At 33.1% G+C, this 18,770-nt stretch overlaps 1 protein-coding gene across 20 annotated transcripts in view; it reads left to right on the top strand.

The window, feature by feature from the left end:
• The window catches only part of CHD9 (chromodomain helicase DNA binding protein 9), a 172,801-nt gene that overhangs the window by 61,759 nt on the left and 92,272 nt on the right, over positions 1 to 18,770 (top strand). For 15 of the 20 annotated variants that reach the window (XM_057713156.1, XM_057713155.1, XM_057713157.1 and 12 more), the window contains one exon: positions 12,660 to 12,991. In XM_057713156.1, coding sequence (XP_057569139.1) covers positions 12,660 to 12,991 — 332 coding nt within the window. Of the gene's footprint in view, positions 1 to 11,198; positions 11,529 to 11,640; positions 11,891 to 12,659; positions 12,992 to 18,770 lie in introns of those variants that run through there. The other 5 variants (XM_057713172.1, XM_057713169.1, XM_057713167.1 and 2 more) reach the window with 3 other exon arrangements.

Genomic DNA, 18,770 nt, shown 5'->3' with positions numbered 1-18,770 from the left:
CAGTCTCAAAGGGTTTCAAAACAAAGCTCTCTCCTTGGAGTCAGGTCCCAGCATTGATATGTGACAATATGCATGAGATATTGTTAATCAGGGATGCTCACCTGAGCTTCAGTGTCAGAGCTTTTTATTGAAGCTCCATTAAATAGATATAACTGATTGATTGATTGCCCAGTATGGTTGATCCCATCCTCCAGGTTGACTAATAACACCAGGTGATTCAAAGCCCTCCAACCCTAAATAAGAGTCTGGGTTGAACTCTCCTATAAAATGAAATGGAAGTATTCATTAACCTCTTAGAACTGTGTTTTTCCAAATTTTTCACTGGGACCCAGCATAGATGTGTTTTTAAATGTTTATGAACATATATATGTAGGGGTGTATGTGTATTAAGGTGTAATCAGTGTTTCTCAAAACACTAGTCTCCTTCATTTATAAAGAATGTTAATGGCTATCCACTGAACGGGTGGCTTGTAATGAGATTTTAGTTCATAGTTAAAACACACTGACTTAAAAAATCAGACCATGGAGAATAGTGATGGCTTATTACTAGAAGGAACCAGCTTAAAACTGTAGGACCTGAACAGATAAAATCTGAAGAGGAATTTAGGTGCACTTCCATGGGGTAGTCTCCAGATGTACAGACTGGGAAGTATACTATAGTTAGTACAAATGATATCCAGTAGGGAAGCTTCTTATTGAGTTGTGAAAATCAGTATGCTGGTCTCTGTGCTTTGTTGCTAATTTCTCAAAGCTGCTTAGAATAATTTGATTCATCTTTCCTCAGATCTTTGCATTGCTAGTTCTTTCTTTTCATTCAGATTTCAGTGTAAATGGCCTCCTCCTTGAGTCCATTTTAAAAGTCACCCTATCACTTTTTTTTAAATAAATTATTTTATTGGCTGTGTTGGGTCTTTTTTGCTGTGCGCAGGCTTTCTTTAGTTGCAGTGAGTGGGGGCTACTCTTCGTTGTGGTGCGCAGGCTCCTCATTGCCATGGCTTCTCTTGTTGTGGAGCACGGGCTCTAGGCGTGTGGGCTTCAGTAGTTGCAGCACATGGGCTCAATAGTTGTGGCTCACGGGCTCTAAAGCGCAGGCTCAATAGTTGTGGCGCATGAGCTTAGTTGTTCTGCGGCATGTGGGATCTTCCTGGAGCAGGGATTGAACCCATGTCCCCCGCATTGGCAGGTGGATTCTCAACCACTGCGCCACCTAGGAAGCCCCTCACCGTATCACTTTTAATCACATCATCCTGTTTCATTCTTTGCATAGCCATTACCCTTACCTGATAGGGTTTTTTTGTTTTTGTTTTCCCTTGTTTGCTTATCTCCTTCTCTAAAACCTGAGCTCCATTAGAGCAGGGACTTTGTCTTGTTTACTGTTTTATTCCCAGTACTTATAACAATCTGTCTGGCAGGTAGTATGTACTCAAATAATATGTCTTGAATGAGTGATCTAGTTTGTGTTCCTCTTAAACCCAAAACAGAATACATTTCTCTGGGTGAGACTAGAGTATACTGTAATTATCACCTCCCTTGTTCATTATACCACATTTCTGTTTGTGCAGTCTAAGATTGCATTGCTTTTTTGGCAAGCTCATTACACCATACATTTATTTAATTTACAGTGAGCTAAAATTCCCTGGTATTTTTCACATGGCTTGCTGTTAAGGCATGTACCTTTTTTTTTTTTTAACTTAAATAGCTATGTGTGTATGCGCGCATGCACACAAGAATAGATTCATCTTCATAAGATTTCTTTTTAATCAGCATTTTTGGGTATGATCTAAGAGGGAGGCCAATTAACAACTAATGGTATAGTTGCTGAAGAGATTTTAAGCTGAAGCGAAAGGCTAGTAGGAACCCAGAAGATTGACCAGATGGTATCAGTTCACAAATTTAAACTGAAAATATTCATTTAGAGGGATTTAGTACAAGTTGAGGAAGTTGATTCTATTGGACAAATTTTGAAAGAGCTCAGTTGACATGCATAGGTTTGCCTCTTCCTTTTTTTTTTTTTTTTTTTTTTTTTTCGGCTGTATTGGGTCTTTGTTGCTATGCATGGGCTTTTTTCTCTAGTTGTGGTGAGCGGGGGCTACTCTTCATTGAGGTGCACAGGCTTCTCAGTGCAGTGGCTTCTCTTGTTGGGGAGCACAGGTGCTAGGCGCTCGGGCTTCAGTAGTTGCTCTGTGGCATGTGGGATCTTCCCAGCCCAGGAATCGAACTCTTGTCCCCTGCGTTGGCAGGCGTATTCTTAACCACTGCACCACCAGGGAAGTCCCCCCCACTATCTTTTAATTGAGATCACACACCTGGTCTCAGGACTTAATAAAGCTCAGGTTCTTTATGTCTCATCACAGAAGGAATTCAGCAAGAGGCAAAGTGATAGGTAAGAAGTGGATTTATGTAGAGAGAGACATCCCATAGACAGAACACAGTCCATCTCAAAAGGCAAGAATGGCCTGGGAGAAACACACTCCACAGACCAGAGTGTGGGCCATCTCACAAGGCAAGAAGCCTAGAATCATTTCTTATTGAATTGTTGGAATTTTATTTTTGAGTCCTGACTTGCTGAACTATGTTTCATGACTTTATTGATGTATGCTTTTGTAAGTTCAGGTCGTATGATGATACTTTTTTTTCCTAAACTTGAAAAGGCCTGCATTTATGACACACAACTACTATGCCTAGACCTGTCATGGACACCAAATGGTCATGTTTAGTTTTTTCATATAATTCCCATCACTACTACTTTCACAGTTTCTCTCATTACTTCCTTTGCATTCTGCAAGGTGAAATTTTAATATGATGAAATTAAATATATTTTGTGATTTCTAAAATGCTTTTGACTTTTTATATATAGCTATTCTTCGGTATTTGATTTTCTTTTGCCTAAAACTGTAAATCAAGTTCAGATACCTTATTTTAAAAATTTTCCTTATTGCAAATGTATTTATGTTAGCCTCCCCTTAACATCATTTTTATATTATGTTAATAATTACTTGAGTGTTCAAATAGTTTTTTAGATATCTCAGAATTCTGAAAATTAAAATTGATTTTCTTAAATTTATTTATTTATTTATTATTTGTTATTTACTGGCTGTGTTGGGTCTTCGTTGCTGCACACGGGCTTTTTCTAGTTGCAGTGAGCGGGGGCTACTCTTCATTGTGGTGGGCGGGCTCCTCATTGTGGTGACTTCTCTTGTTGCAGAGCACAGGCTCTAGGCATGTGGGCTTCAGTAGTTGTGGCACACAGGCTCAGTAGCTGTGGCTCATGGGCTCTAGGTGCAGGCTCAACGGTTGTGGTGCACGGGTTTAGTTGCTCCGCAGCATGTGGAATCTTTCCAGAGCAGGGCTCAAACTCATGTCCTCTGCATTGGCAGGTGGATTCTTAACCACTGCGCTACCTAGGAATTCCCAAAATTGATTTTTCATAATGCATTGTATTCAAAAAACCAGTGTCTTTCAGCAGAACCAACTCTCAATCTCCCCTTTAAAAGACTTGAGAGGTTTTTCCCCTTTATTTATTTTATTAATACCTTTGAAAACATTGCCAAAGAATTTAGAATATGATGGTTAGTGTTGTCTAACAAATTATGCAACAGTTTGGTTAATATACTTACACTGTTGCCCTTCTACTTTATCAGGTCTTCTCAAGGCTGTGAGAGTGTATTTCACCTACTGGTTTTGTCAGGCTGCCGCTACCACACTCCAGTCTCTCTCTTAATCTGGAGAAAACGGATAATAGCAACTTGACATACTGTTTTGGAAAGGCTGCTGATTCCTCATACACTGTCATAAATTTAATGCTTTATGAACTTTGGATCACCTATGTGGGAATGGAAGGCAATGACAATGCTTCGCAAATGATTTTTATTTTTTAAAGAGTTGAACTCTGCTATTGTTTCATTGTGATAGACAGCTACTTGTCCTGTCTGTGCCTGAACTCTTTCGTCTACAGTTAGGAAAAATTAATATTTGATTAATGTTAATAATTTGATTAATAGGAATATTGTGAAATAAAATTTTAAAATACACCAGAAATTGTGAAAACTTTTGGGAAGGAAAATGCTTTGTGAATTAACACATTCAAGAAGTCTTTAAAAAAAATGTTTTCCCCCCTAGGAAGCATTTTAAGAAAGGTGCTGTGGGAAGTTCATGTTATTTACCAAAGTGATATTCGTATATAATATTTTAATTTTTTATTGGTGGTGTGAGAATTTTGAATTGTTGTATGGAAAATGCTTTAAATTTTCTAATTGTGATAAAACTTACTCTCTAGTTTTTCTTTATTTTCCTCTCTCATATTCAAGCAGTCTACTGGCTTCTTTTCTATAGCCAATAAACATACTCGTTTCCAGTTCCACGGTAGCCTACCATTTCCCCTTCATTTATTTAAGAAAAGTGTTTAACACTCACTGTATCTACTTCCTTTCTTCCCATGTATTCTTAATCTACTGTAATATGGTTTCCACCTCAGCCACTCCATAACTATTCTTACCATGAACCTGGAATATCTTACAGTGCCAGAAAGTAAGGAAGTATTCAAAATATGATGGTGGTAAACAAGGCTCAGGAACTAACTTGAAGGAGCTCTAAATGGTCAAAGCTGGGACAATTTGAATAACAAATAAGTAATCATAGTATCAGGTTATAACCCATAGAATAAAATAAATAGCCATGAGTGTATACCAGTATAAATAATTGAGTGAATACATGAATGACTGAGTGAATAAATAAATAAGGACATGAGGCAACTTTTGTTTATAGTAGAATTCCGGTTGAAAATATGGAGGGAATGATGGAAATAAAAAATTCCCATTAGGCAAATAACCGCAATAATAATGTTACTGGCAGGAAACATCAATGTATGCTAAAATTACTAGGCAAACATATTTGCATAGTCTGGTAAGATAATTATAAAAAGAGAAATTTATAGTAGAGAGTTATGGCAGACATTACTTTAACCAAGGGACCAAAGTTAACAGTACCAGTCATAAGACATACTGACATCATTGTATCCCCTGATATGATGATGCACTGAAGTGGACACAATATCACATTACAGCAATAACAATAGTACCTAACATTTCTGCGTATTTGTATGCCAGACACCATACGAAGCACTTTTTAGGCATTATCTGTTAGGTCTCACAGCAGCCCTAGAAGGTAGACACTATTATTATCTCCATTTTACAGATGATGTAACTGGGACCCAGGGTTGGCTGTATCCAAAGCCCTTTTCTTTAATCACAGCATTATGCTGAGAACAGCTTTTAGTATCATTAGTTATTTATGGAGTGATGAATTCAGTATATTTAATGTTGTCAGTAAGTAAGGGACTTCATGAGATTTTGTGGTTTAATGTTTTTAAAATATACTTTTGATTTGTTTGGACACAAAAGTTGAAGTTTTGAATAATACAGCATTGAAAAAGCAACACAAACTAATATAAAATAGAAGGTTAAATATTACTTGTTTTTATATCATATATGGCCTTTTTGTAAATAAAAAAGTTTTCATGAAGTATTTGGGTATTTTTATTGAAACCACTTAGCAGCTCTAAATCTAAAAATCTGATTCTGTTACTTCTCTAGATGTAATCTTTTGTCGATTCCCCAATTCACTTCAGCATGAAGTCCAGATATTTTAACATAACTTATAACGTGTTATTCACAGGATATAACTGTTTAAATTTCTTTATTATATAACATTTCAAATGTACACAAAAGTAGAGTATCCATCACCTAGCTATGACAGCCATCAATTTATAGGCAATTTTTCATCTATACAACTCTCTGACTGTCATACCCACCCCCTCCAGGGACTCACACCTCAATCATATCCCTTCATCTGTAAATATTTCAATTTGTATATCTAAAAGACAAAGGTTTTTGCTTTAAAACACAATTGCAAAGTTAGTTTCACACTTAAAAAATAACTATAATTCCTTCATAATCAAATACCCAAAGTTAAAGTTACCTAGTATTAATAAATGTAGTCTTACAGATTTGTTCAAAACAAGGGCCACACATTGCATTCAGGTGATATGAATATTAAGCCTCTCTTTTCTTTTTTCTATTTTTTTAATTTTGTCATTACGTTTAGTCTTAAGTCTCTTTTGATCTATGGTTACCCTTCTTTGTTTTGTTTCTTATAGTTTCTTTGCTGAAGAAATTGAGTCATTTGTCTTTAGAGTTTCCCACCTTCTGGATTTTGCTGATTACATTCCCATGGTATCCTCTAACATGTTCTTCTCTCTGTATTTCCTATAAGTCACATAATAACCATTTATTTAAAAAAAAAAAACAACTTTGATGAATATATACTATTTGCCTGAACTGCTATGTGGCTGATTAAAGTAGAGGGAATACTTTTAATAGTATTACCTTATCAATGTACAATGTAAAATTTATGACACTAAAAAAAAAAGCATGTCATCATTAGCTAAAAGTGGAAACCTGGGTACTAGTACAAGTCACAAGATGAAAATAAGCCTTTTAATTTATGAACATGGGAGTTCACAGATGTGAAGGAAGTGAAATAAAATAATTGCTTCACATCAAAAACTCTGAAAACAAATATAAGGGTAAAACTCAAAAGACTTTGACAGATAATAATTTGGATCAATTTTTCCTCCTTTTTTTTCTCTTTAAAAGCAAATCTTTATTGGTACCTTGTGGAAAAAATGTTATATGCAATAAATGCAAAAGAAGTCACCACTAATGTTTAACATGTGTTACTAAAATTAACTACAGATTCATTGTTTTTAGAGGTTGGTTTAATGTGAATATTTAAGTAAATAATTATATGATTCTTTCTAAAATAAAGATATTAAAAACTAGTACACTGGCTTACTATAAACAATTTAACAGAACTAAAATGCTTCCTTAGTTAGCTTTATAATATCAAATTACTCTCAGATATTTATTTTCCTTTTGATGGCAGAGTTTTTACTCTTTCCTCTTGGCTTCCAGGACACCACTCTTTCCTGATACTCATCTTACCTTTTTTGTAGTTTCTTTTTGTTTTCCTTCTTTAACTCCTCTTCATCTGCTGGCTCTTTAAAACTTGGTGTTTTGAGTTTTCTCTAACGGTTCTCGTTCTTATTCTGTGTGTCTCTCTGGGCAGTAAAACTCATTCTTGCTCAAGCCTTGCTATCTCTTTTCTGTTTTATATTCTCTTCCGTTGTAAGCTCCGTTCACCTAGTCCCTCAGGTCTGAAACCTAAGAGTCTTCTCTCCTGAGAAAAGTTGAAAGATTTTTAGCTATAATATAGTTTTATATATGTTATTGAAAATTCTTCGTTCTGTATTTTATTATTACTAAGGAATTATATCTGTTTTATTATTTGAGACCTTTTATTCCTTCATATTGTTTTAAAAATGTGTGAAGTAGAACTTTTAATTTTTTATATTTTTCCCTAATAGTGGAATCTGTGCTCTATATAGTAGAGGTATGGCAGCCATGCAATCATTGTCCCCTTCTTTTTGAAAATTTATGATTTCCACTCATGTCTACACACTGGTGATTCAAAATTTTTAATTATTTGTATGCAACTAAAATATTTGAAGTGGATGAATTCCTCATTGTGAGTGGGTGAGCATGTGGGAAAATTATTCCACCAAGAGGAGAAAGAACGGAGTCCCCACTCAGATATTAACACCTCTAATTTCTTACCCAGATCCCTTTGCTTCTTTCTCTCATGAAGGAAAAGAGGAGTAACCATGATATTAAAAGTTTCTAATTTTTAAGAGGTAGCATTCCTAAAGGTTAGGTACCACTCTTTTTCATTCTATTTCATTTCTTTAGTGCTAGTCTGAATCCACTGAATTTATATCATGACTTGTTATGTCATGACCTATGGTTTGAAAAACACTCATACCATAAATCCTTGAGTTTCTCTAGTATTGAAATATGACATGCAGGGTCTTTCATATATTCTAGTTGCTGTAAAAATAATTGATATGTCACATATGATATCATCTTTATGTTTTGCTATGACTTGTTTTTCTTATAAATATTTGGATATGTTGTTAATATATGTGCCTTCTTTTATGTATTTTTTTCTCATTTAGCATACAGGTCCTTGGGGAACAAGGCCTTTGCCTTTATTTATTTATTTTTTTTTTTAAGAATTTTTTTGATGCAGACCATTTTTAAAGCCTTTATTAAAGTTGTTACTGCTTCTATTTTGTGTTTTGGTTTTTTGGCCACGAGGCATGTGGGATCTTCGCTCCCTGACAAGGGATCGAACCCACATCCCCTGCACTGGAAGGCCAAGTCTTAGCCACTGGATTGCCAGGGAAGTCCCTGCCTTTATTTTAAAAGTTGTGTTTTGAAACTGTGACAAACCTACAGAGAAATCACAAATGAAATACAAAGAAATTCTTTTACTTTGTAAAGAATTGGAGAGTAGATTGCAAACCTGATGTTCCATAACCCCTGATGACTTGATATACTTTGTACAGATAAGGACATTTTCTTACTGTAATGTAAACATAACAAGTGGGAAATTAATACAGCAGGAGATGTTGGGACTGAGAGGAAGAAAACAAAATAAAACACAATTAAGTAAATTGAACAGAATTTGTTGACTGCTTATGTAGGTGAAAAAGAAAAATTGTAACATTAAGATAAGTTACTATTAACTACCCCTTTGTATGTTTGTGTCTATTTGTAAACTGGGAAATTACCTACCTAATTAAAAATGAATAGTTACTTAATACCTGAGTATTAATGTTCAATGGGAATATAGATTTAAAATATTGTATCCAGAGTAGAAGAAATATTTGATCACAAAAATAATTTGATTACAAATATTTGTCTACTGTTAGGATTTATTGTTAAATAATTGGGATTTTAAATCAAGTAATGGAATCTAATGGAAAGCTTTATAGGAGAAGTGAGATGTTTTAGAAATCATCCTAGGTTCTGTGGATAGTATCAGTGAGTTAACAGTATTCAAAGAAAATAGCAAGAGAATCTACATCTTATATTCCAGCCCTGACCTCTCTGAGGATCCAGTCCCAAATTTCCAGTTACTCAAACTTTTCATTTAAAACTCAGTGTGAAAAGAATTAAACTTATGCACACATACATGCCCTTTCTCAACTAGATTTCCTATTTCTTTTATCTTGTACCAGTACTTGGTCTAGAAAGCAAGTATGGAATCTTCCTGCTCTTTAACCATACCCCACCCATATCTAGTTGCTTCCTACATCTTGGAAAGGGCACTGGAAAAAACTGAATTTTGTTCTTGCTTCATTACTAGTATCTGAAATTTTGAGAAAGTCATTTACTTTCTTTTGTGTTCAAATTAATCTCTGTAAGTTATGTGGTGTTTGAACCAAGTATGGTATAATGCAGTGGCTAAGAGCATGGTTTCCATTATGAGGCTCTCTGCCTCTTAATCCCTGCCTCATCTTTCAGTAGCCCTGTGATCTTGGGCATTATTTCTCATGCTTTAGTGTCCTTAGCTATAAAATGAGAATAAAATGAGGATAACACTAATACATATCTCACAGGTTTTGGTTTTTGTTTTTTTAAAATTGAGTGAATATACAGTTGACCCCTGAACAATGCAGGATTAGAGACTCATTGAAAGATTCAAGTATAATTTATAGTCAGTTCTCCGTATATGTGATTCCTCTGTATTTTCAGTTCCTGATTCTTCTGTATCTGTGGTTCCACATCCTTGGATGAAACAAACTGTGGATTATGGACCACAGTAGTATTTATTATTGAAAAAAATCCGCATATAAGTGGACCCACACAGTTTAAATCCATGTTGTTCATGTATATGTCATATTAGGAATGATGCCTAGAACATAGTAGGGGCCAAATAAGTGTTACCTCTTATTATTATTGTTATAATTATGATTTATAAAAATTGTGCTCCTAGGTCTGTTCTGTCATTTTGCAGTACGGCTGTAAGAATATCTCTCCCGTTTGTTTACTCCGCTCCATTATCACTATTACCCTGTTATTCAGGATTAAATTAATTATTATGTGTAAAATGCTTAGAATAGTACCTATCACCTAATAAGCACTTGGTAAGTGTTAGCCCTTATTATTGGTTATTATGATTTTTGTATAGATGATCTCTTAGATTAGTAAGATCCTTTTCTTGCAGTAGTGGTCCTATGGCTTTAATTTCCTCTCCTGCTCTTTAGATTGGTCTTTCTAGGACACTGTTCATATAATGTTGCCCCATTTCAAGACCTTTGATGCCTAAAAGGAAAAAACTAAAAACAGGTTCTTTGATAGAGCTATCAGACGACTTGCCAAAACCAGTTGAAAAAATGGTATTAATTAAGGAGGTAAACGTGAATTTTGAAGCAGTGAAAATTCTGTTTTAGGTATTTAAGGTCATTGCTTACTAAAATAGTCTCAATATTTTATAGATGAAAAGTGATATTAATGATCAAATTAAGGAGTACTTGCTACTTATTTAGTTTCAGCAAGGGACTAAAACTAAAACTTTATCTTAAAAACTTAACAGTTCAGTTGAAATAGAATGTAAGGAGTAAAGGTCAGGTATGTTTTAGGAGTTTTTTTAGGTTAGGAAAATAAATTAATGTATTTATTCAGGTTTAAGTAAGGAAAAAATTTAACTATGGTTAGTTATTTTTTATAAACAGCTCTTATGCATTCATTTCAAAATCTTAGGCTTCTTTTTAGAATTTAAATGAAAATAGCTTCATTTCTCTACTTTAAAAATGACATTGTTAGCTTTTTGTTAGAAGAATATTAAGAGACCTTATCTAATTTCTTAAGGAGAAGTCACTTGTTATGTGTTCATTTGCATGACCTCCCCTTTAACCCTTTGCTCGTCTTCAGCTGTGTTCATACTTTAAATATTTTAGAGTATCACAGAAAAGTATTTTTGTCTGGTAAAAATTGCATTGGACTTTGTTTTTCAATATTGATAACTGCATAAAGCCGTTTCACTACAATTTTCATTTTCAGATGATTTTTTAAAATCAGGTTTTTACGTATATTTTTTTAAAACTTTACTACAGGAAATGGTAGAGTGAGAGTTAATGTGTTACATGGAGGGAAGAACAGTCCATTGGGGGTTAAATTGCAGAGTCTAATGGAATAATAACTGGTAGCACCATCTGCTGGCCTACTTCCGCAGAAGGAGTCAGTATTTTTAACGACATCTCTAATATTCATGCTGATGCATTTTGATGCTTTGTGCATTCATTTCTTTCTGTGCTTTGTTGGAATCTGGCTATCTGCTTACAGCTATTGAGGAAACTCAGCTTTTTAGGAGGGGTTTACAGCCTTTTTCATATCTAAATAGGATGAACAGTGGATATAAACTTGCCAAGGCAGAAATGTGTTGAAAAATCACAATGTATATTTGTGGACGGTTGTGCATCTCTTGGTTGCAGCTTGCTAAATAGGCCATTTAGGAATCTTCTTTCAATGCTTTTTTCTTGAGCACTGCCTGGGGTGGTGAAAAAGCAGAGGGCAAGCCTTTGTCTGACGCCAAAAATGTCTTCAGTGAAGAGGCCAAGAGGAAGGGTAAGTGAAAGCTTGAATGAGTGGGAGGAGGAGGGGTTCTTTGGGCTAAAAGGCTAATGGGATTGAATAACCTTCCTTATTACTGGCTGCTGCTGCGGGAGTCGTACTGCATCGCCATCTTGAGCTTGTTGCTGTTTTCTCGCGTCTTGGTTATTTGTTATAGTCTGTAGGCCTTAAGGTGGCATTTTAGTGAGCGATTCTAAACCCTCCTTCCTTTCCCAGTGCTGCAGCACTGCTATGAAACCTTTGATGAGGCAGGTATAGAAAAGATATCCAGTGAAGCACACTGGAACCAGCATGAAAATGTGTTTGGAAATTCCTGGTGGTTTTTTCCCTTGCTATAGTGAGAGGCATGTTTACGGGTAAGAACATAACAAAACTGTGATCTAAGAATATGTGGATGAATGCGTGTTTGAAGAGGCTATTTTTTTTAAAATGCTGTTGACCTGCTTCCTGTGACATTGCTAAAATAATTAATAATTTTAACGTAAAACTATGAACTTGTTTTTTTCCAGAATTGCTTGAGCAAAATATATGATATAGAAAGAGAAAAAAATCCTCATTTAACTCTTTCACAGAAAAACTAAAACTTTCTCTAATTTTAAGTATGGGAATGTCTATTTACTAACTAGCTACATTGCTGCATAGATTGCACATTAGAATGATTTGAATGATTTCAGGTTCTAGTTTCAGTTTCCTATAAAGCAGAGAGGCTTTGTTTTTTTTTAAATCATAATAAACTATGGGGAGTAGTCATTCTAAATTAAAATTGCTGTTTAAAATTTATTAATAATTTTCTGAGTTCTGGAATGAAGAGGAAAGAAGAGACTTATTCCAAATGCCCAGAATATTTACATGACTAAATTAATCAAGAATGCTATGACAATGTCAGTGAATCTATGTTATCCTTCTTTAACCTTCATTTTTAAAAGCAGTAGTTGAGCATTTTGTTTTATACCTACACTAATTTCTAGATCAGCAAAATGTTTTAATTTTAAATTTGTTTGTAGCAGCCATATATTTGCTTATGTGTTTTACTTCTTAAAGCTTAATTCTAAATTTTTGGTTATTTATGTTCATTGTTTAAGTATATTTTGGTATATTGTAAAAAAATGATTTTGATTTCTCTAGCCTCCATCTTCCAAGAAGAGTGATGGTTCTGGGACATATACTAAGTTGCAGAATACCCAGGTGAGGATCATGTCCGAGAAGAAGCAGAGAAAAAAGGTGGAATCAGAAAGCAAGCAAGAAAAGGCAAATCGTATAATATCAGAGGCCATAGCAAAAGCAAAGGAGCGTGGGGAACGCAATATTCCACGAGTAATGAGCCCTGAAAACTTTCCTAGTGCTTCAGTTGAAGGAAAAGAGGAAAAGAAAGGTAGAAGGATGAAATCCAAGCCAAAGGACAAAGAGAGCAAAAAAACAAAAACTTGTTCTAAGTTAAAAGAGAAGACAAAAATTGGGTAAGTTGGTTAAGAATTAAATCTTCTTCCTTGAAAGTTTTTGTAGAAGTGCAGGCTGTCTAATCTTTTACTTTGATTTGCGTATGATGTGTTTTCTCCTGCTTTGGAGTTTTAAGTTGTTAGATACTATGTATATCTTACTGCCTTTTTGAATGAATTAGGTAATATTCCAGAATTTACTAAATTTTACTTGTCTATGAACGTAGCTTTTTGTATATTAATGTCAGTAAAAGGAATTTAAAATAGGAAAATATTTTATATATAAAGCAGAAAAAGGAAAAACAAAACCCATATTGCTGTGCCAGTTCCAAAACAAAATCCATATTGCTATGCCAGTTCCAAATGTACTTTATAAAAAAATGTCTTGAAATTTTTTATGAGGTTTCTTTACCTCTTAGTTGTACTTCATTGGGCACCTTATAGTTTGGAAACATGAAATATAATATTTTCTCGTAAACCCACAATATTGAACTAAATGGAATGGCAAGAAAACTAAGACCATTTAAATCAACAATAAGCAGCTCTCTGCTCTTACAGACTTACGCCCTTACAGTCTTTCTGATTTACTTTATGTAATAAAGAGGCCAGGTAAGGATTAATGCTCCAAGAGAATTATAAGGACAAAGAATTGCTTTAGGAGGGTACATTAATCCTAGGTATTTTTATTTGACTACTTACCTAATATATTTTCAAAAAATAAAATATAATAAGTGTTATTATTTGTTTTATACGTATGTTTGTTTTGCACGCAAGGATAAAAATAATCTAAGGCCAACATAGTTTAGAATCATTTTTGCAGGAATATTTGATTATTTTTGAAGGCTTTATTTGAAATTTTAAAGTATTTAATGTTTTCTTTTTTTCCACACAAAAAGTACACAATAAAGGAAAAATCCCTTATAAAAATCTTCATTTGCTTACAAAATTGTTTATGCAGTATATATGTATTTAGAAGTAACACAATTTTGTAAATAATTAATTCACAACATTTTAAATGCAGCCACCAAACTGAGTTATATCATTAGGTCCTGCTGCCTTTCAGTCCAAACCATTAAATAACATGGGCTTTCTTGCTATAATAGAGAAATAATTAATATTATTGATTTTGTATTTCATTTTCAGATAGCTAAAATAAAATTTGAAAGTTAGGTTTCTACTCCTTTTTATTTAAAAGTTTTGGTATGAAAGTATCTTATTTTTTCAATATTTTATCTAGTTTTAATTTAGGAAACCCCATATTTAATCCTTTAACGTATTAAAAGTTACTGTAATTAAAACTTTCCAGTTTTAACTTGTACAGAGATATAGTCAAAATATAGTGGCACTATTTGAAAGGGTATTTTAAAATAATGCATAAAATAAGAGGAAATCAGTAGAGAACCCTCAAGAGTTATAGTAAGTTTGAATTGGTGGGGGTGGGGATAACTAGAGGCAAAAGATAACAGAAGTGAACCTGGTTCAAGAAAAAAACAATATATAAGGGGAAATTGGAAATAATTAAAATTGTATAGAGAAACATGGATTTTTGAAAAATGTGGACTAATATGGTAGAGAATAGTAAGGTATTACAGTAGAGTATCTGACGTATTCTGTGATATTTGTATTTTTGTTAGAAATAGGTAGATTATTGACAATATTTTAATATTGCACATAATGATTAATTTAGTACTTGTTTTTAGAGATAGCATTCTTAAGAAAAGAGGTGAGAATTGTATTGGAAAGATATTTCCACAGTGAGGTATTGAGTAATTGTTGAGAGTGGATGACTTTTTGATAGAGGAATTTATAAGTTGCAGACAAGCAAAAGTGAAGCTTGCCCATATATTATTAAGCTGTCGGAGTGAAACAGTTTCTTGATCATCTTTATCAGACAACTAAAGCATGGTTGGAAATTAAATTCATGTACAATCTAGAGTCTATATTGGTCATTGGAAATATTTTATAACTGTGCTTTCCAGCAAGTCACTGCATTTTATAATTTTGAATGTACCATTTTTAATTTTTCTGTGAAGAACCATCATTTAAATAGCTGTTTACTTGCATCACTTTAAATAATAATGTTTCATAATGTATTAAATGTTTTCTTGTAAAGGTTTTGTTTTTCTATTAGTTTTAGAATTGAACTTTTGCTAATATCAGATAAAATTAAAGAGAGTGTGTGTTGAAACTTAACAATAAGCAATGTGAAATATAAATTTCAAAAGTAACTAAATTTATAAATTATAAGTTATGGTTGATATATAGTCAGAGTTGGTGTTTATTTAATCCACATATGTGATGCAATATAATCTAGGACTACTTCTCTGAAGAAAACCAATACTTCCTTGCCTCTGCTTGCTAGTATACTTGAAACCTTTTCATTTTTTCTGTCACTTTCATAAATTAATTTTTTTTAATACAAGGAATAGAGTGTCCTTTTCAGAGGCTTTCATATAGTCTCATTTACTCTATGCAACAACTCGGTGAGTTAGATTGGGCATGTTAGCCATTATTTTCTGAAAACATAAATAACATACTGCTATTTAAGGAAGAAGCCCAGGCCAGGAGCCATGCCGCTTTCTTCAAGCTTAAGCTCTCACCTGTCTGCCCAGGTTCTCTTTCCATTAAGGCTCTGTTCCTAATAAGATCAGTTTAAAAGTCAAGCAGACGAATGAAAACAGAAACAGTTGCTACCTGGTAAGAAGGATAATAGGTTAACTTTTTTTTTTTCTTCATATAAGCATGCCTTTGTGTATCAGGTTAGCTAGAGTAGCATTTAGGACAGGTAAATTTTATTTTGGAATATGCTTGGAGTTTGAGAGGAATTGCATCGTTATGTGGAAGGGTGTGTGTTGAAATGGAAGTGGCAGGTGTAAAATGAAGAGTGAGGTAGGACTGGAAACAACCTTTTTCTACTTTGACATTTTTTATAATCTTGGCAGTCAAGTTCTAACAAGCTGCCTTTCAAGTAGAAGAGCAGATATTTCTTTAGTAATGGTCGGTACATAATAGATGCTCCATGAGTGGGAGGGAATGAATTTTATGGAATGAATGAATGAATGGGAGATTAAATATTAAATAATGCCAAATGGCTGCATTTGATTTGTTAAATCAAAGTCAGAAATAGCAAGCTAATCCTTCATTAAATCACAGGGACAAAACTAATGGTTTAGTAATAGTAGAGAGTTAAATTCTAAAATAAATTCATTCTAAGACTTCTGGTAGAATTTTCTTATGGCTCTATTCGGTTTTTAGATTATATAATAAAATATCACATTATTTGATTGAAGCATCTTTAGATTTATGTTTTATAACCTTGCCATTTAAACTATTTCCATGTTGTCAGTTATAATTTACTTCTTGCATTAGATTATCAGACTGAGAAGTATCAGCCTTTGACGCTTAAAAATGCTCTTGTGGCCTCGTAAATTTAGTCAGTAAAGGTACTTCATGATCAAAAGTAAAAAAAATGCTTTTTTGTATCATTCTTATTCTTTCTGCTTGTTACGAGAATGGCATCTATCAGGTGCTAGAAGTCACTTTTCTCTTTAGTTAAAGCAGAAAACATCTAAGTTAGGAAATATTTATGAAATTAAGTTGAAATTAAGGGTATCATAAAGAAAAACAGTAAAACATTAAATTGGATCTTTAAATTATATTGTGCCCTTTTTTCCGATAGTCATTCTGAACCCCCAATAAGGGAGTAGCAAAATAACATTTATTAATTACCTACTATCACGCATATACATACATATGTATGTGTGTATTTTTAAACAAAATAAACATGTAAGTATGTCCACATGTATGTCTATAGAGAGACACATCTAAATAATAGTGTAAGAGAAAAATAATATGAACAAAATCTGAGGGGAAAATAAGATGAATCATCAGAAACTGGAAATTATCACTTTATAGTCCATGTTAATAAGGTAGTAAGTACGACCCTGATTGCAGGTATTCACAATAATAAAAATTTAGTATCTGTTTGGATAAAATATAAATGTATTAATTAATTAATTGTTTTTTGACATATGATAGAAAAACACTTTGAAAAACGTATGGTATAGATTTGTTATATATATATTTTAATTATTAATCATGCCATTAGTAGTCTCTATGTAAGTTCTATAATTTTTAAATGCCAAGAAGATAAAATGTTATATCGATTTCACTCCTTACATCTAAACTTAAAGTCAGTGAAAATCTGAAACATATTCATCTGCAGAAAGAATTGATATATACATTATGTATTATTATTAATTTAATTAAAATTTACAGGTCCATTTTTAAGATGTACACCTTTACATAAGATGTATTAGTAAGCTTTATCATTAGCAAATGATGTGCTGTTACTTCATTGAATCTAAAATGTCATTGATTATAAGACATACCATTATTTTATGTGTCAATAAGAAAGAAAAACTATATTTCCAGTTAAAACTATGGCATATCTTTGTTTATTAGATGAATCTTGATTTCATAGATGTTGGTACATGGGGAAAATGTGTATCTTAGAGACACTGAAGTAAAGTATTTGATTTTAATGTTCCTATTTTGTCAGTATTTTTAAGCATAAACATCATTTTCTTTTTTAAAAAAGAAGAAATAATTTTTTTAAAGAATAAAAACTAAAGTGTGCTGAAAAGTGTATTGACTGTGATTAATACTTAGCTAATACTTAGACCTTAGTGACTGTTTATATGAAACAACTCAGTGAATTAAACTTTTTGAAAAAAACAATGTCCGCTTCTTAAACAGGAAGTGATTGATTGATTTTACTTTATTTTATTTTATTTTTTGGCCTTGCCACCACCACGACATGTGGGATCTTAGTTCCCAGACCAGAGGTTGAGCCCTATATCCCCTGCAGTGGAAGCACAGAGTCCTAACCACTGGACAGCCAGGGAATTCCCTAAACAGGAAGTGATTTATAATTCAGGCTACCAAAAGCTTACAATAAAATGCTGCTTTCACAAAGTTAAGGATTAACTAAAATAAAGAACCACTTTAAACTTGATTGTTTTTTTCCAGATGAGTGTAAGCTAGAGTCTTGAGTTGAACTTTAAACTGGAGCAGTTTCATCAAGTTTAATGTTTCTTCTAAAAAAAATAATAATAATAACACATATATTTGATGACTTTAAAAACAGCCCCAGTGCCTTCCACTGAGCTTACAAAGAAAAAAAATTATAATGTAAAATAGTATTTTTGTTTGTTTCCTTTACTTATGATGAATTGGATGCATTAATTACAACAAGTGGACTAATTGAATAAGATTCATTGTCCATTTGCAATGAGAGAATCTACAGGGGGCAGTTACAGATTGACACTGTGTAGAATGCAGCTTGTTACACAGCCTAAACTAATAACATGTGGGCAGGATTTAAATGAGTGCATAAATTACATCTGAAAATCAAATATAAACATCAAGTATAAACACTGAGGTTTTCTAGTGCCTATACTTATCAAATGAATTAACATTTCAAATTTATACTTAGTTTGAAATTGCCCCTTGCTGTCTGAAATAAGCTATGTTTTGATATTTAGTTCTTTTACATACCTGAATATCTGTTGCTGCAGTTTGCTGACATAGATAACAGGTCCCTTTAATGTTTTAAAAAATAAAACTTGCATAAAGCCTTTATTATTAATATAAAATCTGTATTATTTTGTTGCTTTACATCGTGGTATTTCTAAGAATAGCAGGCTATCAATTTATTTGAAGAATGTACATATAATGAAATTTTATTTTAGAATTAATATAGTAAACTCTGTAATTCACGATGGAAGAATGAAATGCT

This window comes from Hippopotamus amphibius, chromosome 16, assembly GCF_030028045.1.
Source record: "Hippopotamus amphibius kiboko isolate mHipAmp2 chromosome 16, mHipAmp2.hap2, whole genome shotgun sequence".
NCBI classification, from domain to species: Eukaryota; Metazoa; Chordata; class Mammalia; order Artiodactyla; family Hippopotamidae; genus Hippopotamus; species Hippopotamus amphibius.
The sequence above is the reverse complement of the archived record's forward strand: the minus strand, read 5'-3'. Positions and strand labels throughout refer to the sequence as shown.